This window comes from Ammospiza nelsoni, chromosome Z (genome assembly GCF_027579445.1).
Source record: "Ammospiza nelsoni isolate bAmmNel1 chromosome Z, bAmmNel1.pri, whole genome shotgun sequence".
Taxonomy (NCBI): Eukaryota; Metazoa; Chordata; class Aves; order Passeriformes; family Passerellidae; genus Ammospiza; species Ammospiza nelsoni.
This window is the reverse complement of record NC_080669.1, coordinates 2295333-2319380: the sequence shown is the minus strand read 5'-3', so window position 1 is coordinate 2319380 and position 24048 is coordinate 2295333. Positions and strand designations below refer to the sequence as shown.

The following is a 24048-nucleotide window of genomic DNA, read 5'->3' as shown; positions in this document are numbered from 1 at the left end:
CTTTGAATTATATTGTACTACAGGACATAATAAAACTTCTATCTCGTTTTTTCTTCTTTTTTAAAAATTCTTTTTAAACATGTGCATATTGCTTTTACCACTTCTCTCCTAATCATGGCGTCCTTTTGTGTGATTCCTGCAGATGTGAACGAATGTGAAGCTGAACCCTGCAGGAATGGTGGAATCTGCACAGATCTTGTGGCCAACTATTCCTGTGAATGTCCAGGTGAATTTATGGGAAGGAACTGCCAACAGAGTAAGTACAGCATGGTTTAAAACCATTATTTTTTTATAATATAATATAATATAATATAATATAATATAATATAATATAATATAATATAATATAATATAATATAATATATAAGATTCTATTTTTACGGGGAAAATAAAACCAAAACACTTTAATTTACTGTGAAAATACTTCTTTACAGAAGTATTATATATATATATATATATATATATATATATATATATATATATATAAAGAAACCTCAAAATAGCCAACTTATTCCCTTCAAAACTGAGGGAATTTCAGAGAGCAAATCTGTCACACATTCAAGTAAAGCATCTGAAATGATGGAAACATTTTCAAAATGTATAATAAGTATCTATTGTTAAAGAAGAAGTAAAATAATGTAATTTAGAATAAAAACCAAAAAATACTATTCAGGCTGAGGTTTCATCTCATCAAAAATCCTGTCCTCAGCAATGTTTTGGCAGAAATCAACAAATGTAGGAAAGGGGCAAAAATATCTGTTATTTGCTCTGACATGTCTCTAGCCCCTGATATCTAAACAACTGCTTTGTGGGGAAGTCATGAATAGAATTAACAGTCATTAATGGATTTGTCCTAGGAAAAACTTCACATGATTTTTTCAATAGCATTGACTATGGATGCACCATAAAGGTCTGATTCCTAAAGTTCTTCATGTATGATAGACTAGGTAATCCTGAAGATCAAAAATGACAAAAATAGAATAAACTGCTTTGGCACAAATTGCAATGTACCTTAATATTTAGGTATTAGAGGTTGTTGGGTGTTAAATGAGAGCCTGGGTGTTTTAGTCAAACAAAATATGTTAAAATTATGGCGTTGTGGGTAAAGCTAATATAGTTCCAATGTATCTTGCCATAAAAAGAAATAGGAAAGTATTTGACAGTTGGCTTTAGTTGGGTTTGGGTTTTACATTCAGAATACCTGAAATACTGGGCTAATCCACATTGAAGAAAAGGAGCTTCTAGTGCAAGGAAAATCCCACTTCATGTAGCAAAAAAAAAGAAGAAAGGTGTTACAAGTTGAATCATAAATAAATGGAAACATAACAAAAGCTGAAAAATATCAAATATCATAACAAAAGCTGAAAACATAACAGAGCTGAAAAATATTATTCTTTTTCCTGCATTTACATTGTGGATTTATGGGGGAGAATGACAATGGGAAACAGGATGGACCAATAACAACAAATGTTTATTTGAAGTGGCTTCACTGAATTCCCAGATTTATACACAGCAGAAAAATATTTGAGGCACGCAACATAATGTGTATGTAGTTCTAGAGAGGAATAAAAGATGAAGATTTGTTTTGAGAAAGTCACAGGTCTCTGTGGCTGCCTGAAAGGATTTATTAAAAAAAAAAAAAAAAAACCAACCAAAGCTATTAAAGTGTTTTTCAGAATTTGCTGGTGAAGCAATTCATGCATTTCCTTATTAGGTGCAATTGAATTGCCATTTGGAATTCTACCAGGAATCTCACCCATCTCTTCAGAGTTTATCCCTTCTCTATTTTGGCTGCATCATGAGCACTGCTCAGATAATAGATCACATCAGCTCAATCTCCTGTTTTGCTGGGCATGGGGTAGTCAGAGCTATTACTTAAGTGATCATTGCATTTCCTGAACCATCATCTGTTATTTTATATTCCTTTTTTTTAGATAGATGTATATGTAGCAATATGCAAAAATAACTTTGTGTGTGAAGTTGCATATCTCCTATATTAAACTGAATTCAGTTTTATGTGTCTGTATCTATAAGCACAAACACACATTTGTGGTTTTGAGAGCATATAAGAGAAAGTATATATATGTACAAAAAAATTGAAGCTTTCCAGTTTATTGAAATAGTGAAAGAACTCTGCTGCTCTATTGCAAAATGTGTTATCCATACTCTGTGTTTCTGGGTCTTATTTTGAAGAATTCATACTGATGTAAATATAAATATATAGAGTAATGTAAATATAAATATAAATAGTTTACCATCTCTATAACTTGCACTATACCATTTTCTATAGCTGGGCTTGAAAATACTTTTTTTTTTCCCCCATTAGAAGTTTGGTTATGTCACCACACTTAATTACGTAATTACAAGTAGTTATTACACATTCTAATTACACCATCAAAGTTTTGCACATATTTACAGTAATCATATAATTAAATACTGTTATGCTAATTACGTAAATTACTGACTGCTGTCTCAGAATTACCTCACAACGCTCAAAGATTCCTGAGTCACATCACAGAATATGTAAAATATCCTTGATGTAGAATTTAAAAAAAACTGCAAAATTGCATCATACAAGCTGTTTTAAAGGATGCATTTATAATAATTTATCTGGTTTCTTATAGCCCAAATATCACTGCTGTGCAATGAGGATTTGTCATGTTACTCATCAGCCTCCTGTACTTTGTGCCAGACTCTTTTTCCTACACCTCCACTTAGGTTTTCCCTCTTATTTAATTCCACCATTTGATTTCACCACAATTAATTCCTCTTAGCCAATCCCCCAAATAACTCCCTTCCGTTTTATCTCATGTGTGGCACTTTGCAGCTGTGAGACAACTGTTGTGTTGCACCCAGATCCTGGCATCCTTGTGTGACACCCATCTCAAATCCTTCTGAGCAGTCCCAAAAGCCTCTGGAATAACTAGTGCAGCTAGTCTCAGCTGGCCTGAGAAGGAAAGGGTTGAAACTGAGTACAAAAATTACACTAAAATGAGATTTTAACCATATTTGGACCACCTTGACCATCCTCTGAGTCTGTTTCTGGCATGGATGAGATTCAGACTTGTTTATATTCAGTTTCTTTTCTTTTCTTTTCTTTTCTTTTCTTTTCTTTTCTTTTCTTTTCTTTTCTTTTCTTTTCTTTTCTTTTCTTTTCTTTTCTTTTCTTTTCTTTTCTTTTCTTTTCTTTTCTTTTCTTTTCTTTTCCTTTCCTTTCCTTTCCTTTCCTTTTTCTTTTCTCTCCCTCTCTCTGTCTTTCTTTTTCTCTCCTATTAGCTATGGCTCTTTTTGGCAATTCAGGCATAAATGGTATTTAAACCAGCTGCTTCTCATTTAAAGCAGAAATGAGGACGAGGCAAAATCAGGGTAAAGTGGAGTGTGAGAGCACTGACAGCCTGAAAACAAATTCAGCCATTCTGGAATGAGCTTATCAGCCTGCTAAGAGACACTTCAACAAACATCTGGTATTTACAGAATCTGCCTGCAGATGTTTAGCAAACACAGAATGGGAAGAAAGCACCTTTTCCCATCTTCTGAATGTAAAATTTAACCTATTTTAATTCCATATTACTTCCCAGATTTCTAAGGCCCCAGAATTTCCTTGATGCAGCTGCATCTCTTTCTGCTCTCCCACTCTCTGAAGCAATTTCTTGCTACTGTGTTGAATTAAATCAATTATGATCGTGTTCATTACAACTTTCCTTAGTCTTGGAGTATCCATAAATAAAACACTGTTTCCAAGACAGTTGCTCCTGTGGTTGGAGGGTTTTTTGGGGTTTTTTTTGGTTTGTTTTTTTTTTAATTTTGTGGATCACAGCATTCTCTTGCAGGCACTTTCATCACGGTCAGGGTGTTTACATTACTCAGTGCAAATCTGTATTGCTAAAATCTCCCATGATCAGCGTGGGTGGAGAATTGCAGAAATATGTACGCATTTGCAGAGGTGACTTTTTTGATCACTTTCCCTTCCATTTTAAAGTTTTTAATCTTGGCAGTGGACAACTTACAATTCCACCACTGTGCATCTTGGAGCTCTGTTTTGCTAAATGCCAGGAGTTTCTGCCATTAAAGCATATGGCAATTCTTCCTATGTTTCTTTCTTTAAATATCTAGATCAAAATAGTCACTATAAATATTTCTTTACATATACTGTGGCCCCTTCACCTCCTTTTCTGTGGATTCAACATGCCCATATGTAGGAGAACTGCATTCAAAGCAAGTGCAGCAATTTATTTATTTGTCTGGCATGTCAGAAATCCTGCTAAGTGGTGTACCTCCACCTTGTTTGCACTGATTTCCTCTGCTTTTATAGTTTAGTACACTGTTGTGTTTCTCTTGCTCTTGGTTGCCTCCTGCCTTCCTCTCTGTGGAAATCAAAGTGGCGTTGTATTTCCATTCACATGAAAATGCCTGTCTTTTTACCACAAAAAATTATCTGAAGATATGACAGATCTAGGCATAAAGAGATGTTCAAGACTCCTGCTTACATGCAGCTTTACACTCCCAGACTAGATGGCTTCATCCAAAGCACACTAATGCATTATGATTTTAGAATTTTCCTTCCCTCAAAATTATACCTGGGGCATGACCCTGCAGCTCACATGATTTATAGTATGGGATAAATAACTTATTTTACAGTATCTTTTCTAACAGACCCTTATTCCTTTCTCATGCCCCCTGTATTAAACTTCTGTGTCCTCAAGGCAGAGTGTTGGGCATTTTTGGCTTCAGATGCTTGTCCTTTGAACTCCTCAGCTTGATGCTCATAGTCTTGGGTGAATTTTGGGTATTTCTGTCTTACAGATGAAGCTCTGACCAGCCCTGGCCCAGCAGGGTCCAGGGTTGATAAATCCTCCATGCTTAGGTTCAGAAAAACCCTACTCAAAACAGGCATAAGGGCTTAAAAAGTGCACAGGCAAAATGAAACCATTTATGAAACATGAAAAAGCTGTGATTTCTGGGGAAATTGCTGGGAAAAATTTTGCCTTCCAGGAAATCTCTGTTTTCAAAATATGGATAGAAATCGGAATTTCACCACTTTCTGAAATCAATGAATGTGATTAGGGGCTTTGTGGTGAAGTCAGGTCATGGAATTGACCTGTTAAAATTAAGCTGCTAAGAACTGAATGGTAAGGGAGACCCCATTGCATATGTGAGTTATTTCCAGATTACCTGCTGGGGAACCTTGGTTTCAAGGCCTGAGACTCTTTGTTCACCTTCATTTTGAGCTTGCAGTGAGCCACTGTGAAACCCTTCCCCTGCCAGGAATCAACACAAGTTCCCTAAATTACTGATTATCATGAAACTCTCTGACGATGACATTTAGGAGGGCATACTCTTCCCTACAGCTCAAAATATCAGTTTGACTAATTCTGAGATTAATGAATTATGAAGTTTGAGTTTAAGCTTATTCTTGATTGTTTTGAATGTGTGCCTATTTCATGATCTCAAATCCTAAATATATGCATGTGTTAAACATAAAGTCAGAAGTCATTGAAATACAAAGCTGGACAAATATACCAATGAAGGAGTGGCAAGGGGGAATAAAAGAAGGTAATTAATAAAGCAGATCAGTTCTTTGATCCAGTGAACTTCACAGCCACACAGGTATTGGGCTGGTACAAAGGAATGGCAGGGGAAAGAGCCTGGGCATGAAATCAAAGCTTAACACCAGCTAAAAAATGTTAATCAAACCATGATCTAATCAAGAAAGTAAAAACTTTTCTTTAATTAATTTTTAAGGCAAGAGAAGAGTTTATTTAAATTTTAATATTTTTCTTGCTTTGTTTCACTTCAGAGATCATAGAATTTAAAAGCCAGTGTTGTCAGCTTATTGTCAGCAGAGGATAGACTGCAGAAAAATTTGGTAAATATGTGCATTCTTGCTAGTCATTATTTAGATGACAAATTCAGGACTTCCATGAAAAGATTAAGGACGTTTTTTAGAAATGCATATATGTGTGTGCAGGTGTAGATGTAGGTATATAAAATTATTAATCACAGAGAATTAATTTTTCAGTATCCTCAGGGTAGTTAATTTATCATTCACATTATATCCTTGTGGATTTACGGGATTATATGGGGTTAATCTCATACAAAAGAAATGATGAAAAAAAAATTGTGCCTAAAAGAATTTTATCCATTTAATATCAAGTTAATAGTACTAGTATGAGCTCCCTGAATTACAGAAATATCTCAGAGCAGAAACATATCAGAAATACACTCTGAAAGTGCAGGAGGGAGAATTTTTACATGTCAAATGTGACTTTAGGCCATGTAATTCAACTCAACCTCAGTAATTTGTCCTTTTTTGAACATGCCATAAGAACAGAAGCCAAAAGTATTTCAAAAGTTGAATTTCTCCTTGAAAGGGAGGCTAACATCAGTAATAAGAATTCTGCTTTATGCACATTTTTAACTATTTCAGCTAATGTTGAATGGAATACAATTTCTGTATTTGCACTGGACAAAACCCCTCTTGAGCCCTTTTGCTGAAAATGATGATTTTTGCTGAATCTGCACCGCTCTCTGAATGTTGTCTGGCAGGCATTTCTGCTTTCATTTGGTACAGAAGTGCAAAGAGGCAGAAAATGTTGTAGGAACGACAGAACACGTTGTTAACATTGACGCGTTCTCCCAGGCATTTCAATGACCTAGTGAGAAATATTAATCAAACTCCAACATTTCTAAAACCTTCAAGCAAAGCTCCACCCACCCCTTCCACCGGGGACTTTCTCCGTCCAGAAAGGACACAGAGGTGTTGGCAAGAGCTGGGCTCAGCGGGTCAGAACCGCAATTCTGTTCAGCACCAAGGAGAAATGAGACTGATCTCCCCGTGTTTGATGTGGAAGCAAAGTCCTCAGCCCTGTGCCTTCGGGTATGTTTTCATCTTGCTGCTCTGGCACTGTGCAGGGACATCTCCCTTTGAAAACTAATTTCTCAATGCCTTGTTTCCCTTTGAAAACTAATTTCTCAATATCTTGTTTTGATTGGGTGGGGGAGGATTCAGTCTTTGCGTGGCAGAAACTCAGTGTAAAACACCCGGGCAAGCCCTGAAGGCCCAACAGGAATATTTTAAAGGTGTAATTGTTTCCTTACTCCGTGAGTCACCAAGTGCAATAATGGCTTTTGTGAGGAGTCAAAAGGCACAATATTAACTCAACCCTGCATTCAACCCTATATTATTGACTTTAGATAGAACCACCTTGTGGCAACTTTCCTGCCATGTTTTCTTACTTTAACCTGTGGATCTCCTTTTCTAAAGGGTTTGTGTCATTCTTGACTCAATTACCCTCAGCAAAAAGAGGGTGGAGTCAGGGATTCCTTCTCCCTCTTTTCCTGCTGAGGGAGCACTGTGAATTTACCTTTTCACAGAATCCCAGACACACAAAAAGAGTAGAGGAGAAAAAAAAAATCTTACCTTATAAACATGATCCACTATTCCTTTGTTGGAAGAACTTTTATGTGCATTTTTATGTGTGGCAAAGTCTATGACAATGAATATTTCAGAATTTCTAAGCCTTACAAGAAAAATTACAGCACTCCGTTATTCTCAAAGTAGCCCCTATAGCCCCTTAAGTTCCTGGTCTGGTCAATAATGCACATTCTTTTTTTTATGTCCTCACAGAAATGAAAAATAATTTGCAGGTAAGAAATTGGTACTATAAAAGAAATAAAAGCTGGACTGTAGACTGCAGAAGGAAGCTCAAAACAAATCACAGGTTATTATGACCAAAAAAAGCCTCCTAAAAGTATGGAATGAAAAACCACTAATGATTATAAACGTGTGAAAAGGGGTATATATTAAATATAAACATATAAGGGTGTATTAAATATAAAAAATTTACAGCTGCAGTCAGTTTGAAAGAGTTCCCAGCAGCCAAGTCACGGGAACATTTTTGAAATACCTTATTTCAAGGCTTATTATATAAGATATTGGGTATTTATTTCCAAATAGATTGGCTGGGGAGGGTGGCTTGCCATAAGAATTAGCCTGGTCTTGTTTGCTGCTGCCCTTTGGTGGACACAGGAATCATCAATTTGAGCAAAATCATATCCAGGGCTGTACAAACTCCTCAAAATGAAACTGTCTCGAGCTCTGGAGTAGTTAACAAGCCGGGCACAGAGTGGAATTACAAGTGAGCACGGCATAAACCTTGCAAAAACTTGGAGGTTTGAAAGCTGGCTCACATTTTGGAATTTCATTTAGTCTCGGGGCTCGAACCAGGCTGTGAAACGTGAAAATCCATATGAAATACAAGAGGGAAAAAAAAAAAAAAAAAAAAAAAGAAAAACACATAAAAACCAGAACGCAGTTCCACGAGCCCTAAATGAACTCAAACCTCCACTCGCAGCGCAGCTCTCCCACCTGCAGCTTTCAGGAGGGGAAGGAAATGAGAAATGGCGGGAGGATCGCGGCTCCCGCTGCTCGGGACAGACGGACGGTGCGGCGCGGCCTCCCCGCGGCCGGGCCCGGGCCGGGGGTGCTGAGGGCCGGCAGCTGCTCCAGGCCCCGCTGCCGCCTCTTGCATGTGCCCGTTCCATCCCGTGGTCCCAGGGTTTGCAGGGGGACGGCGTGAAAGGAGCCGGCGTGAAAGGTTTGGTGGCGGCGCAACAGGGAGGGAGGAAAATTTTGTTTTCTTTTGGTAAAGAGGGGCTCAGAAGGGTGCAAGTGAGTTTTTGGAATGAAGGAGGGTGAAAACTTTAAACACGCACAAGTGTGGTGGGATGCCTTCCAAGAAAAGCTGACAGAATTAACTCTTAGTTCAATTTTCCTTCATATCAGTGGCTGTTTTCCTGTTTTAATGCTGAATGTAATTTGGCCATCTCTTAGCTTGGTGCAGATAGAAATTTTTTTTACAGAAAATATAATGTAAAATTTTACCTTTTAAAACACATTAATATCCTTTGCTGATCCAGCAAAATCTGGCATACCTCACCCATAAACATGATTTCCTTCCATTGGCAAATCTGTGTATTGGACAGCAACATTGCACGCCTTCACTGAAGATCAGTTTCAGTGTGTAGTTTGCAATATTATATTTATTGTTATTCTAATAATATCAATTCCCATTTATTCTCCTGCTGCTGAAATCTAATTGTGTAATTACACTCTTCCTGGTTTTTTTACGAAATTCAATTTTACCCATCTGTGATGTGAGCTTTCATTGTAGATGTAACACAAAAAGTAACAGTGCTGTAATTAATTTCATCAAAGTTAGCAAAACACAAATAAGGCTGGGAAATGTACAACATTGAAAGCAAATTTGAATCCTCATGTCCACTCTCTGCAAAAAAAAAGGATTATTTTTCTTCAGTAATTCTGAAAAATTCCCTTGTTCTTCTGGATAGGAGCTTCCATAGATGAAGGTGAACAATAATTTTATTGTTATTAATGAAACCTCTTCATCCTCTTTTTCTTGCCTCCTGGTCGCTCCGCAATATCTTTCACAATGCCTTCTTCCCTTCCATCAGGTGTGGATTTGAGTGAATGTTTGGTTTTTAGACATAGGAAGATTTTTTTTTTTGTGATAAAAAAGGTCAGGTGGAAAATCCTCAAGAATCAAATTTCTTTCCCAAAGTGCACAATGGAATCAGTTCAGCCTCATCTCTGCTGAAGGTGTGGTGGGTTTTCCACTGAGTTTTCTGCAGGTGAAATGGGGCACAGGTCCTTTGAAAGCTGTGTTTAATCTTAGACACAAATATATATCTCCTGGAAGTAAAATGAGATTTAATAATGATGTGCAACATGATTGCCCCCTTTATATACATTATATTACATTTCTCTAGAATTGATTTCACATTGTTTTAAATATTGAAACACTATTTTTTGGGTTGTTTGTTGTTGGTATTTAGTGATGGAGAGTGCTAATTTCAGAGACTTTCCACACTTTAAAATAGTGGGGTGGGTGGAAAGCCTAATTTTTAGCCACCAAGTAGCCCAGCAACTACAACTTCAAAGTACAAGGAGAAGCAGGCGCAGTGAGTCACCAAATAATTGGGTGAATAATAATTTGGTGAATTAGTGGGAAAGAACATTGGCAGAAGAGTGATTTTTGTCAGCAGCAAAAGCTGCACCTGGCCCATGTCCCCACATATAAGAAATGCAGTGGAGAGGAGTGTTTCCTTGGGAAAGCTGAGAGGCCACCATCCTCCTCTGTGCCTGGAGAAGGGAAAAGCAGATTCCAGTCTCTGATGTAAATGGGTTTTTTGTGCACATAGGAGCACCTTCAGAAGGCAGTGTGGGACTCCCGGCCAAGAATTCCCTGTACCCTGGGAGCTGGGGCGTGGATAAATCATTCCCCATCTGGTCAGACAGGGAAGGAATTTCCTTCCCTTGTAAGCAGACTCCAGTGCTGTTCCCTCAAACTTTGCAACTCCTGAAAGGGACAAAAACCTGCAGCTCCAGCTGCCCCATTTCCCTGCACTGTTATTCACAATTTTGGATGCAAACAGGGATGGTGAAGAGACAAGGCAGCACCAAGTGTTCACATCCCTCCCTGGATGCTGAGTTTTGCTGAGATTAGGTCCTCTCACAAAAGCCATCTTGGGAAACAAATTTCCCTTCTCTGTCAATTCCTGTTGGAACTGAATTTGCAAAACAGCCCCCAGTGTTGTAATGCTTGGGTCCCTGCAAACCCCAAAGGGATTTGAAGTCACAAGGAATTTTACAAAGTGAGACTTCGACAATAAAAATGTTAGGAAGCTTCTGGGGTCGTACAAGAATTTTGCACTGGCACTGAGGACATGGGGTGAAGTGGATATTGGAAATTTAAAACTAATTTTTTTCTCTCTTCTTTTATCTTAAAGTTTTTTGAAAAATCGTTATGGATAACTAATAGCTTCCTTTAGTGCTATTCTCTTTTTTTTTTAATCAAAAGAACCAAACAGGTTGGCCCTGGTAGTAGCACTGCAATTTTGCCTTGTGCAGCTTTATATGAAATTTCCTAATAGACATATTATTGCCACAATAAGGACTCCTGGCTCACATTCAGATGCCAGAGTTTAAGGAATCAAGGGAAATTGGTGTATTTACACCTATTTATGTATTGCTGACAGGTAAATTCACATTTGCCTTTTCTTGTAACATTTATGAATAGTTGTTTTTACATAGATAATAGTGAAAGCTACAAGATCAATCTATGCCTCTTCAAACGCCTTCGAAAAGCTTTTTGTAATATTAGATGGGAAGATTTTCTCCACAATAAATTCAAATGTTTATACATGTTTTACTCTTAAAACAGAAATGCCAAATTATTTGGATTTTTGTGACTACATGATGTTACCTAAAACCTTGAAATGGAAACACCTCAGTTATCTACTGGCTTCATTGAACACATTTATTTTTATTTCAGGAAAGAGGATATTATTGCTTATTTTTTCAGCTGAGAAATGCAACCCTCTTCTTGGTAATCCCCTAACAAACTTTTTAAAATTTTTTCTGTATAAAATTAAATCATTGGATAATTAAATTTCCTACAGAACACCAAGTAAAGACCCTATAAACAACATTAAAAGGATATGCTTCTGAAAAAGTAACTTTTTAACATTTACTTTCTGTTCTAATGGATGTATTCATTATGTATGCAGAATGTTTTCTTGGAGAGTTTATTTTTAAATACACTACTTATATGAATTAAAAAAAAAAAAAAGGGATTCTTAGCTAAATTCCCCTACCATGTTAGTGGTAAATTCTTAAGAATACAAAAATCCTCCATATTAGGTCAGGTGTTTCATCTGGATGAGTCTCTGGCTGTGGTAATGACAATCATTTGACAAGAATATTAAAAGTACACTCCTGGTCAGTCTCTTTAGTATCATCCTTGGATCTGCAGTGCCTGAATTTGTCCAGCTCCTTTTTGAACCCTTGGGTTCATCGTCTGGAAGTGTATTTAAAAATAAACTCTCCAAGAAAACATTCTGCATACATAATGAATGCATCCATTAGAACAGAAAGTAAATGTTAAAAAGTTACTTTTTCAGAAGCATATCCTTTTAATGTTGTTTATAGGCTCTTTACTTGGTGTTCTGTAGGAAATTTAATTATCCAATGATTTAATTTTATACAGAAAAAATTTTAAAAAGTTTGTTAGGGGATTACCAAGAAGAGGGTTGCATTTCTCAGCTGAAAAACTAAGCAATAATATCCTCTTTCCTGAAATAAAAATAAAAATAAAAATAAATGAAGCCAGTAGATAACTGAGGTGTTTCCATTTCAAGGTTTTAGGTAACATCATGTAGTCACAAAAATCCAAATAATTTGGCATTTCTGTTTTAAGAGTAAAACATGTATAAACATTTGAATTTATTGTGGAGAAAATCTTCCCATCTAATATTACAAAAAGCTTTTCGAAGGCGTTTGAAGAGGCATAGATTGATCTCATCGTCTGGAAGGCTCCAAAAGATCACAACCCACCATGCCAAGAATTACTTTTTTTTAAAAAAAAAAAAAAACAGGCTAAGCTGATTTCTTGTGAATTTCAGCAAGTGCTCTCTAATTTCAGTAATGTCAAGGTGACAAGCAGCACTGTATTCATCCTGCCAATGTTTATGCAAAGCTCTGTCCCTCCTCATTCTCCAATCCTGTGCTCTTTGCCGCCGAAATGGCCATTTCCAACTTCAGTACAGTGCAGTGCACGTTTTAGTGATTTTCTCTCTTCCCTTTGAGCACATTGAGGTTCATCTTTCGCTCTTCTGACCACTCAGTTTCCCACGTCCTTCTGGAGCTGCCCATCATCAGAGCAGCGTTTGACCCAGACAGCTTCAAATTGGACAATTTCCCCATCCACAATTTCCTCCAGGTCGCTGATGAGTGAAGCCGACTCCAGCAATGACCCCCAGGGAATGCCACTGGTGACGTTTTGTCCTGAAAAAGACATTTTCTGTTCTGTAATTAGGCTCCTGGCTATAGCAGGGCCATTTCAGCCCTCCCTGGAAAGATGCTTTCATGTGGAACCTCATCAAGTGCCTTCTGCAAATCCAAGTGTGCTTGTTTCCACTGTATTTCCTTTACCCCTGTGCATATCATCTCTGTTAAAGGACTGCAACAAGTGGAGCAGAACTGCCATTTATGGGAGGAATATTGGCTCTTTTCCACATCTTTTCTTAGGTTCATTGTGATCTTAATCATAGAACTATCTATCAGTACACCTCTGTAGTTCCTGAATCTTTTTTTGGCCCAATTCTTAAAAAAACGATGTCATTAAATCACTTCACCACTAGAAAAAGTGGTGTCAAAAAATCCTGAAAGAAGCCTAAAATTCTCTCTGCTTACTTTTTTTTCTTTAAGCTCAGACCCAGCCCAAGAGTTGCCTAAATTTATTTTCAGTCTCAATCCTCAGCACGGAGCCTGTAGAGCACATAAAGGCCCAAAGTTAATTTTATGGCCTTATTATAAAAATTTGAAAAAGGGTTTGACAATGGAAACGCACGACAGTCACGCAACAATAATGGCACTCTTGAGAAGTGGAAAGTAACGTTCAATTTCTTTTTATTTGATTAATCCTGATGGCCACTGCTTACACACATGGACTGTGCTGGCCACGGTGGTAACAGAATAATGCACTGCTTTTTGGGGAGGTGCTGCATCAGCACAAAAAGGGTTTTAATCTCTTTGGGCATATCAGCAAATAGGTGGCAGTTCTTCCCTCTGCTGCCTGAAAAGCTGTCCTCTGCTGCGTGGAACACAACTAATCACCTCATTTTCATGTCACTTCCTGCAGACCTGGAGCTCAACACAGCATCCTTTGAAAAGTTTTGCTTGTCTGAAGGTGTCTGTGTGCTCGTTAGCTGCTGCTGATGCAAATGGGTGAAGATGTTGCCTTTGACGTGAATTATTTTATGTGAAGGCATAAAACAAGATTAATCATACCCTGCACCTCAGTGCTGCAGTAACACACTGTCTGCTGACATCCTTGGGAGTCACACTTCAGGAATCAGAGCAATAATAATTACAGTGTTAATAGGTCAAGGAAATCCATTTTGTTTTGTTTTAAATCTGTGGAGCAAACTTATGGAGATAAATGCCTTCTGTTAATCAGATTTCAGAGGTGAATAGCTTTATAGAATTACCACATCCAGGAATGTGAAAATATGCTGTTTCATGGTGGAGTTAGGAGTCACCTTGAAGTTACAAAGCCTGTGACTTCTTTTTTATCTAGACAAAATAATCTCACATAATCACTGGCACTGCATGTTCTCCAAGTGCAAAAAAAAAAAAAAAAAAAAAAAAAGAGGGTGTTTATAAATTATATTTTGCTATTTCATTTGCACTGTGATTGACTAGAAAGAGGAACACATGATATGCTTGCTGCCTTGTCCCAGTGGAAATGCTGATTAAATTACTTCAGTGGGAATGAAAACATCGATTTGGTCGTGCCCCTAGGATGAGTCCTCAGAACAATTAACACGAGTCATTACAACGGAGCTGCTCAATAGCTCTCAGATCAGAACATTGAATTGTGGAAAAAAAAAAAAAAAGAAAAAAAAAAGCCCCACTTGAGCAGCCAGGACTGAGCAAACAGTTTGATCAGCTGCAGAATGATTGAAACACCCAGTGGCCTAAATGTGCAGAGCTGAGCTGTGTTGTGGTCATGAGGATTCTGCAAACACCAGCCCATAAAATGAGACACTGAATACTCAACCCCAAAGCAGCACCAAAAATGCTGAAACTGGAGGTTTTTAGTTTTTTAGTAATGGTCTCATTAGCTACATCAGATTTATAGCTCACATGACTGTGGTATTATACCATCTCCTTTGGGCATTGGCGATTTTAAATTCATTTTAGAGATCTGTGGAGTTTTAAAATTTGAAAAGTTTGTGTTCCATGCACAGGTCTTGCACAACCTGGAATTAATTCTGAGGGAAAACCTGCCTCTGTGTGGGAGGGCTCAGGCTTTGCTTGTATTTAAAAGTGATGTTTTGAGAGGAAGCACAAGAGCAATAGAAAAAAAGAAAAAATGTGTCATGAACTTGAGAGCAGATGAGATGGCACTGAGAACGTGTCTGGCAAAAAAAGAAATTTAAAAAATAAAAAAATAAACATAAAACCAAATTTAAAAGGAAAGAAATGCAATTCAAAAAAGGAGTATTTAGAAATACACCTGCTGTGTATACTTAGCTCCTCCTCAGTCTGTCGTGGTGTGAGCTCACACATATGGTCTGCACACACTTGCAAATGCAGCAGCTTCTGGTAAAATGAAAAGTCTCCTTGGTCCTCTACCTTCCCCTGGAAATGAAGATGTAATTCCTAAAATTAGAACTTCTGCTTTTTATAAATATAGTTGATTATCCATACAGCTACCAGGAAAAAACTGGTTTGGTATAGGAGAGGAAACACAATTTTTGTTTGTCAGCTGTCATTCTAAAAGGCTGGGACTGGTTGGAACCAAAATATTTTCATAACTAAATTTATTTTTAAAAATTGGAACTGCAAGCACATTATGAAACTGTCCTATATATATGTGTATATATATATATATGTATATATATGTGTGTATATATATATATATATATATGTATATATGTAAATATATAGTGTTCTGCCTATGACCAGCTCCCAGGGGAGATAAAGTGCTAATGAACAAATTATGTGTTATTTTTTCATGCAAAACTGTATAGCACTAGATATAGTCAACTACTTCAGGGACAAATCTTCACCTATTTTAAATAAGAGAAATAAAGAAGCTGTTCTACAATCAAGAGAACTATGTCAGATTATTCCTTCTTGGGACAAACAAACAAACAAACAAAAAAACCTGAAAAACCAAAATCTACAACAACCAAAGAAACCACCACCCAACAACATCAACAAAAACACAAGACAAAAAAATACCACAAAACCCCAAAACAAACAAACAAAAGAAACCAGCTACCAAACAAACTCAAATCACACACACCTAAAATGTGGAACCTACCCCATTTTCTGGTGTTCAAATGGCATTTCCCATTTTAAAACTTGGTGTTAAGATTCCACATTTTAAGCCTCCATGTTCACTCCTTCCCACAAGATATTTTTTCACGTGGATGTGATCCCCCTGCGCCTTCCCTTCTTCAGGCTGAGCAATTCCAGCTCTGTCAGCGTCTCCTTTCAGGTCAGATGCTCCATCCCTGCCAGTTCCAAAGCCACATCCACCTTTTTTTTGATCATCTTTGTCAACAAGAAAACCAAAGTCTGGAATGCTGGTTTTTTGGTGTTTTTTTATTATGTTCATCCATCACCTCCTCAGCATTCCTTCTTCAAAGACCTCTTTCTGTAAAGCCCAGGTATGTTTACTGCCTAGTTATCTCTAGCTTTGCAGAAAAATAGATCAACATGTATTTTGAAAGCAATGTCTTTTCAGTGTTTTTAAAATTAATTGCAATTATTTCACTTAATTTTATCCTCCTAAACCTAGGCACTAAGTTGAAATACTGCTCTAGGTTTGTTCTTGGTCAGTAGACACAGAAAAATCTAATTACATCTACCTTGAATAGTTTCTTAATAGATTATGAAATGATAAATATTGTGTTTTAGGCTTGCCTGTTTCCTCCCACAAATGACAAACAGAGCCCGAGCAGCTACTCTGGAGTAGATATGGAATTTTCAGATGTATGAAGCTGAGTCACATGAATTGCCTTCCCTATGTTTGCTTTTTTTGGTTTGATGTTTCTCTAAACAATTCAGAATAATGCCCTTTTTTATGGTTAAATAGATGTTGATAAGGAAAAATAAGGGGATATAAAGAAAAATAAGGGGATATAAAGAAAAATAAGGGCATATTCAGAAAATCTAGATGTAGATATTTATGCTTAAAATACACCATGGAGTCACAAATAAAACATCTCATTTTACTGCACTGCTGTACTAATAAAGATTTCTTCTACTGCATATATATATAAACCCAGAACTTTCTAAATCTACATTCTGAATTTTTTTCCCCACCCTCATAAAAGTGCATGACCCTTAAATAAATTCTGTCTTTTTAACAGGGCTTCAAGCCCTGATCTGTAAAGCTGCTTTACAGGAATATAAGGTTATATCTACACCAAATGGCTTCTGGGAGCAAGATCTAAATGAAGATATCTGAATTTCCAGTTATTAAGATGTTGGATGGGTTATAGAAGGAGATGGAAGCAGCTTAGAGACCATAAGGGCTGTTTCTGCGTAGCCAGATTTGAATTACTGTCGTTTGCATGCAGTTTGTGTCCAGTACAGTGAATATAGCTCATATTTAGCATATCACTTCAGCAGTATATTGTGGAATATTCTCATCCTTTTACTTCTTTCTGAAGAACATGTAGCCCATTGTAATGCGGAATTCATGAGTGCCAAAATGTGGTTTTTTAAACTATTCCAATGAATCCCTCTTACAACAATTTCTGTGAACACGTCTTGTAACAAGCAGCGCTGTCACTTCTAGGAGCAGTTGCTGTTTCCTCTGGAGTGGGGGAATGGAAACAATGCCAGAGCCACAAAAGGCAGGAAGAACATCATCTCCAGGCAGCAAAATAAGAATGGCTCCTTGAAAAGCACGCAGTCCTCTCCTGGCAAATGAACATGCTCGTTGTCAAGCCAGCTGGCAGGAATGCTAATTACCCCGGTGCTGGGATCCGTCCCACTGATTCCCATTGTGGGCCTGCTAGGAAAATGCAGATTGTCTTTCAGTGCGACTCTATCTTGTCATTGCAGTCTCACTTGCAAGGGAACCTTTGGGTCTGGGGGTTGTTTTGGGGTTTTTTTTTCCAAAATTTCTTTTGGAACAGGCAGATTTAAGGTGCAATTGTTAACAACATACATGCATACGTCATGAACTGCCTTAAAATTGGCAATGTTTGTAGTTGGCTATCAAAATTATTAAGTTTTGGAGTAAAAATATTGCACTGTGACCTCCCTTCCCCCCCCCCCCCAAAAAAAAAAAGATCCTTTGGAGTGAATTTAAGGAAAATGGAGGATACACTGTGATATAATTCAGTTGGCCCACAGGTAGGGTTTTGTTTGGCTGCACACTCCATAAACAAAAATGAAAAAGAAACTTACATGCCTCTAAAGATATATGAAGGCAAATATAAAGCCTAGAAACTGTGAAAGAGGTTGTCTGTGGTTGTCAGAACAGTGTCTAATAAGCAAATTTCCTAAAAAAGCAGGAAAGCTTTCCTTGTATTGTTCAAAAAAAAATTTCCATTACTGCCTGAGAAGAGAAGTGCATGGATTGTGCAGGGGCCAGCAGCAGTAAATAAAGATTCTTTTAAAGTGCAGCTTGGTCCCCCAATTTTGTTTGTAAATGCCTAAGTTATGCTTAAATTGGTAATTAGCTTTAAGCCTTTGCCACAACCATTTGCAACAGCTAGAAATGACATGGGTAATGAATATATCCACCACAGCACAAATCTCCTCCATCCACACCTTCCGGAATCCAGGTCCTACAAAAAATGTTGAGATTGGTAAAAAGCACTCAGAACCATGTATTTTTCCATGTCACTGCACCTTAATCTAAAAATAGTAACAATCAATTGCTGTTACGTGGCATTTAGGGGCTATGGCTTCTTTCTCTGTCATCTCTTAGATGTGTAAGCATGGCAGTTATTTTACTTGAAAGTTACTGTGAATTTCCCTTCTCTAATATAAATGTAGTTTAATTCTTGTGAGGTAGGGTTGGTTTTATTTTTAATGTGTTGCGCCATAATTTATTTTACTTGGATTAATTTTAGTGGTATTTAAGTGGCTGTGAGTTATGTCGATGGTTAATGTCAACATTCAGACATGGTAGAAATGTTATTTTTCACAGTGTCAGTTTGAAAGGTAAAAATCGTTTTTCACATAAAGATTAATTTATTTCTACATGAAAGATCAACAGAGTTTGAGAGACTAAAGGCCTTACTGCAATATATTTTTTTTTTCCTCAAAAACCAGATTTGCTGCTTGAGGACAAAACAAAAGTAATGTTTACCAGTGAATTGTTAAATGCTGTAGCTTAAATAAGTGGTATAAACTCATTCCTGATTCAGGCCAGGATGCCCTTGGCTTTCTTGGATTCAGGAAACACATTGGGAATGGTACTGCTGCAATGTAGTTGGTGTTCCTTTGGATAGAAGCTTTTTCAGGTAGTTTATTACTATGGTTTTCTCAGGTAGGGATACACAAATCTTCATTCTGAAATTCTTCCCAGCCCAGTTCCTCTAAAATCACTTTGAACATGCTTAAGGATGGTGTCAGTAGTTTTAATTTGATGGAGTTCAACACAAGCACAATCACCTCATGGAGAGATACCTTTTTTTTTTTTTTTTCAATTTAAAAAGAAAATCTGATTACACCTTTTTAGATAGGAGGTTTTAGATGTACTCTTGTTTCTGAGCGTAGGAATAACAATGCTTGGTCTGGTGTTTCAGACAGTGATCAGAAGTGAATTACTGATGATTGAGAATAAGAAAAGGGAAAAGCACCAAGAAATGGTTGTCCCAGTGTATTTTCCCAGTCTTCCGTTTAAGGATCTTCCTGAATCAGAAGTTGTATCTTCCTTTAATTTTACTGCTCTTGAATAGGTCCCTTCTTCAAATCTGTGCTCTGTTGCAGTTGCCCAGCATTAAGCCATGAATAAATGGGTTTTGATGTGAAATTTGCAATCCCACCCATCCTACTCAAGGAGCAGAATGGAGGAAATACCAGACTAGAGCCAAGCAAACCAGTCCTGAATAACCACCCTACATTTCAATCACAGCATTATATAGAAAAAGACATAATCTGCTTTCACTGCTGTCTCCATATGCTCCTGTGCTATGCTGGAAGTAAAAATTTTTTTGCACACTTGCTCAAGGTAGGAAATGTCTCTGAATATCCATCAGAGGGATGCGAATCCCAGCCTGGGGACTGCGGTGTGGACAATTGCTCATGGGCAGGGAGTGGAAATCTCTGCGTGGAAGAACAAGAAGGAATAAGCAGAAGCCTGGATTGCATGTGTGTAATCTAAGCAAACACCAGCAGTAATTAATGCCATGTCTGTGGTTGCCTGTAACCCCACTTTCCAGTGGTAAAGTTGGCATCTAGGGACTGTCACATCGCTGAAACCATGATGGGGTCCACAGACACCTCAAGGAGGAATGGAAGCTGTGTCTCCAACGACCTCTCTGCAAGAATATTTTGGGTAGCACTTATAAGGAATATTTTGGGGTTATCATGAGATGGTTGTGACAAAGCAAGACCTGAAAAAACAACACCTTGCATTTAGGCGGGCCACTTTGGTACCGGACTCCCAAACACCTCCCAGAGAAGCTCCTAAAAATCAGACTTGCTGTTATCTAGGAGCTGTCCCTGGCAGAGCAAAGTGGGCGAGGGTATTTGTGTGTCGGGAGGAGCGAGAAGAAGAAATTGGAGCCTGGGAGCAGCGCGAGCAGGACCAGAGGTCACCTGTGGTCCCACTGCCAGGGTTTGTGCTCAGCACCACTGCCAGGCCCTGCTGAGCACAGCCAGGCTAATCTCACGCCAGAAAATGGGGTGCTTGGAGGAAGAAAGGATTGCAGATGTCTAAAGCAGATTTGTTTTCTCCCTGCCTCCAATTTTGCATCTGTTTGTTTTGATGACGTTAGCTAGAGGCAGACCAACGGAGGAAATAAGAGTTATGCGTTCACGCTGCAAAAATCAGGCATGTTTCACCATCAATAACAAGAAACCTTTTCATTCTAGTTGCAGAGGCATAATCATCACATTTTCAAGCCATTTTTAAACAATTTGGACATTTTGCTTAATTTGTGGACTGGCATAAATGCAAAAAAATTAAATATGCTCAAGTAACATATTTACCCAGTGATTTCTTCTTATTGTCTCTTGCTGTAGTAACTATCTTAAAGTAGACAAATTAAAATAAAAATTAAAAGAAAAAAATATATTTTTTCTATAAAGAACAGGAATCAGCTGCTTATTTCCCTATTTTAATGTTCTTCTGAGGAGATGTCAATGTATACCACAGTAAGCTCGCTGTCATTTACTTTGTTTTGTTCAAACATTATTGTTCATCTGGAGGGATTTGCTGTTGCCAGAGACCAGGGTGGAAGCACAGAATTCATCTCCTGTCTGGGGAGTGGTTTGATCCCCATACCCTTAGTCCACAAGGGAAATTTCGACTAAAAACCAACTGGTTTGTGGTGCAAAATGTTGCATAATGTTTCTGGGTCTAATTAAGGTTGTAAAAGAAGCCTCCAAGGCAGATTTATAACTCTGCTGTCTTCACATGGTGGGGACTCTCAGGAGAACTGAGAAATTCACTTTTCCACTGTTAATTTTTCCCCATCCTTCTCTGGATCCGTTCACATAGCTCTTGGTACACCTTGGCATTGTTATCTCCATGGACAGTGAGATTTTATGGGCACAGGTTTGTGCTTGGTGAGAAAAAGAGAAGCATTAAATGGGTTTTATTTAGTGCACACCCATAATTGTCACTGTAGGATTAAAACCAATATAACTTGCCTTAGTATCTTGCTTTTTAATGATGCTGAAATAACAGCTCCAGATGACAAAATCTGCCTGGAGAATCTGTATCATGTCAGGCAGCTTAATTGCTGTTTAATTTTTCTTTATTTCTTTGCATCAAGTGTGTTGTCATACTCCAATGCCTCTGCCTTAACTAATAAAAATATCCCTCTTTTTTTATTTAATGACTAACATTGACCAGTCTGAATTGTACACAATTTATCACAGTAGTGATATTATTATTTCCCAAGCTGTCATGATTTCTGTTAAAGGAACCATGGATTTAATAGAAACAGAAGCATAGCTATAAAATGTAATTCATCTTACACTTCTGCAAAATATGCCTCTCAATTAAAAAAAAGAAAAAGAACTGAAAATGCTCTTGTTGCCTGTTTTCATTGTTAGTAGTTAGTGGTATATCACAGCTCTTAAACACCTAAAGAAATAATTGATAACTTGAAGAAAAGTGAGGTTTATGTCTGAAATTTATTATCGTGTACAGGAACTGGTCTGTAACCAATCTTTTAGTGATAAACCACATTTAATGGAACCAGAGATGGGCCATTCAGCTGAGAGTTTTCAGAAAAACAAATTTCTCGTGAATTTAGAGAGCAATAGCCCCATAAATAGAGTTTTTAGAAGAAAGAAGAGTGACTTGATAATCTAGTGGAGTTTTTGGAGGAAATTAATGAGCATATTGCTGAGGGAAGCCCATTTGCTGTGGTATTTGTCTATCCAAAAATATGTTCAATATTTGATTTTAATTGATAAAAGAAAGTGAATTGAAAGGTTTTGTTATAGACAATTATTCTGAGTAAAATAAATACCTAAAGGGTGAGTAAAAGGGCAAAATTAACAGTGGAAGGACCTCACTGACAGTATCCTAATGAAACTTCTGCTGAAATCCCGGCTGTTCAATAAATAAAAAAAAAACAGGAGAATGTTCTGATAATTTAAGAAATATAATTATAATATTGTTTAGAAACCATTATCTAGTAGCATGCTTTCCACACATCTCATTTTGTAAAGTCTGAGCTGAACACCAAAGCAGAAAGTATCTCTAATGTGGTAATTTTAAATGTTAGGAGAGGTATTTTTCTTTAGCTCAGATTGAAAAATGGACAAACATAACAAAACCATGACTGGAACTGCAAAGAAAATAAGGAGCTTGTACAATAAAGTACCTGTTCCCTGAAGGTAGAGATTGTCTTTGGATTTCAGGAATAATCCTCCTAAAGCTAAAGAAGATAAACACTACTGAGCATGTATGGTCATAGCTGAAAAAATAGAGTTAAGTGCTGTGCTTGGTAATTAAACTTAGAAAGGAAATTGCCTTCAAGTTAGAAAGGAAAATTCAACTTTGCCTTGTATTTTCACACATATTTCAAAGAAAATTTAGGATCTCAGACACGAGATGCATTAACAAACATGGCAAATGTTAGCATGGCTCCAGCATGCCTCCTCTTTATGGTCCTCTTGGTAAACCTCTCTTCCCTTTTCTCACATTCTATTTTTAAATAATTATCAGTCTATGATCGCAGCCGTTAAAGATGGTTAATTTATTTCATTCATGTGTCCTGTAGGTATGGGTGTGCTGGTGAATTACACATGCACATAGATACACCTGTGTGAACTTTTCCATTATGAAACAGCACAGATTTTCTTTAATAATTAGCTGTAAGAAACTTTTGAAAACCTACACTTTTCTTAGGAGAGAAGAGTCATTTACCTCTGTCTTCCAAGCAGATGCAGCAGTTTGCACACCAAAAGATTCCATCCTGCTTCGATGAGAATACTTGAGAAAACAGCTAAGATTTGAATAGGCCTTTCAAATCCGCAAGTAAAGCTTGATGAAAACACAATGAGGAATGACACCTTCGCAACATACATGGGTTTTCTGAGTGTGTTCTGCATTGTGACTGCCCATGCTGATGACAAAGATTTTGTTTTCTTCTGGTGCTGCCCCACACCTGGCACAGCAACAGGAGAGAGTCACATTTAGTCCTGGTCTGTGCAGTTATTACCTGAGTGCTGAAGGCAAAGCTTTTATTTTTGCGTGATAAAGAGAAGTAGTATTAGGAGTTTAGGTTCTAGCCGAGCTTTGTGGGAACCCAGGGAACAGGGAATATTTCTCTGCCTGCTCTGAGTGGTTTTGAGCCCCAGAGAAGCAGTGACTTTGACCCTCTCCCATGGAGAAAGCTTCCAAGACTTAGAGATAGGCTAGAGTCTAAAAGACTGTGAAACAGATAATAGAGAAGAGTGTAGTTTATCAGAGGGTGAAAGATTTTTGGGGGGTTTTTAGTATGGAGGCAAGATGAAGGACATCAGGCATTGTCCCAGGCTTCTTCTTCTTCATCTACTCCATTTTCTGCAGTGTTGGTGGCACAGGGTGATTGATCAAGGAAAGCTGAGGTTTTAGGTTACATGGACAGACGAGGGATGAGTTATTGGTAGATAAGTGGAAATAAAGCGCATTTTGAGAGTTAACTGGATGAAACAACTTTAAAAGACCTCTAAACTGTACATCTGGGGCCATTTTGTAGTGCTTTTCCTGCGTGCAAAGTCTGGTGCAGGCAGCACGCTGAAGTTTTGATAAGATAACAATGAAC

The 24048-nt window shown here is 37.6% G+C and overlaps 1 protein-coding gene across 2 annotated transcripts in view; it reads left to right on the top strand.

Annotated features, from left to right (window-relative positions):
* The window catches only part of EDIL3 (EGF like repeats and discoidin domains 3), a 243026-nt gene that overhangs the window by 136689 nt on the left and 82289 nt on the right, over window positions 1-24048 (top strand). For both annotated transcript variants that reach the window (XM_059492968.1, XM_059492967.1), the window contains one exon: window positions 143-256. In XM_059492968.1, coding sequence (XP_059348951.1) covers window positions 143-256 — 114 coding nt within the window. The remainder of the gene's footprint in view (window positions 1-142; window positions 257-24048) is intronic.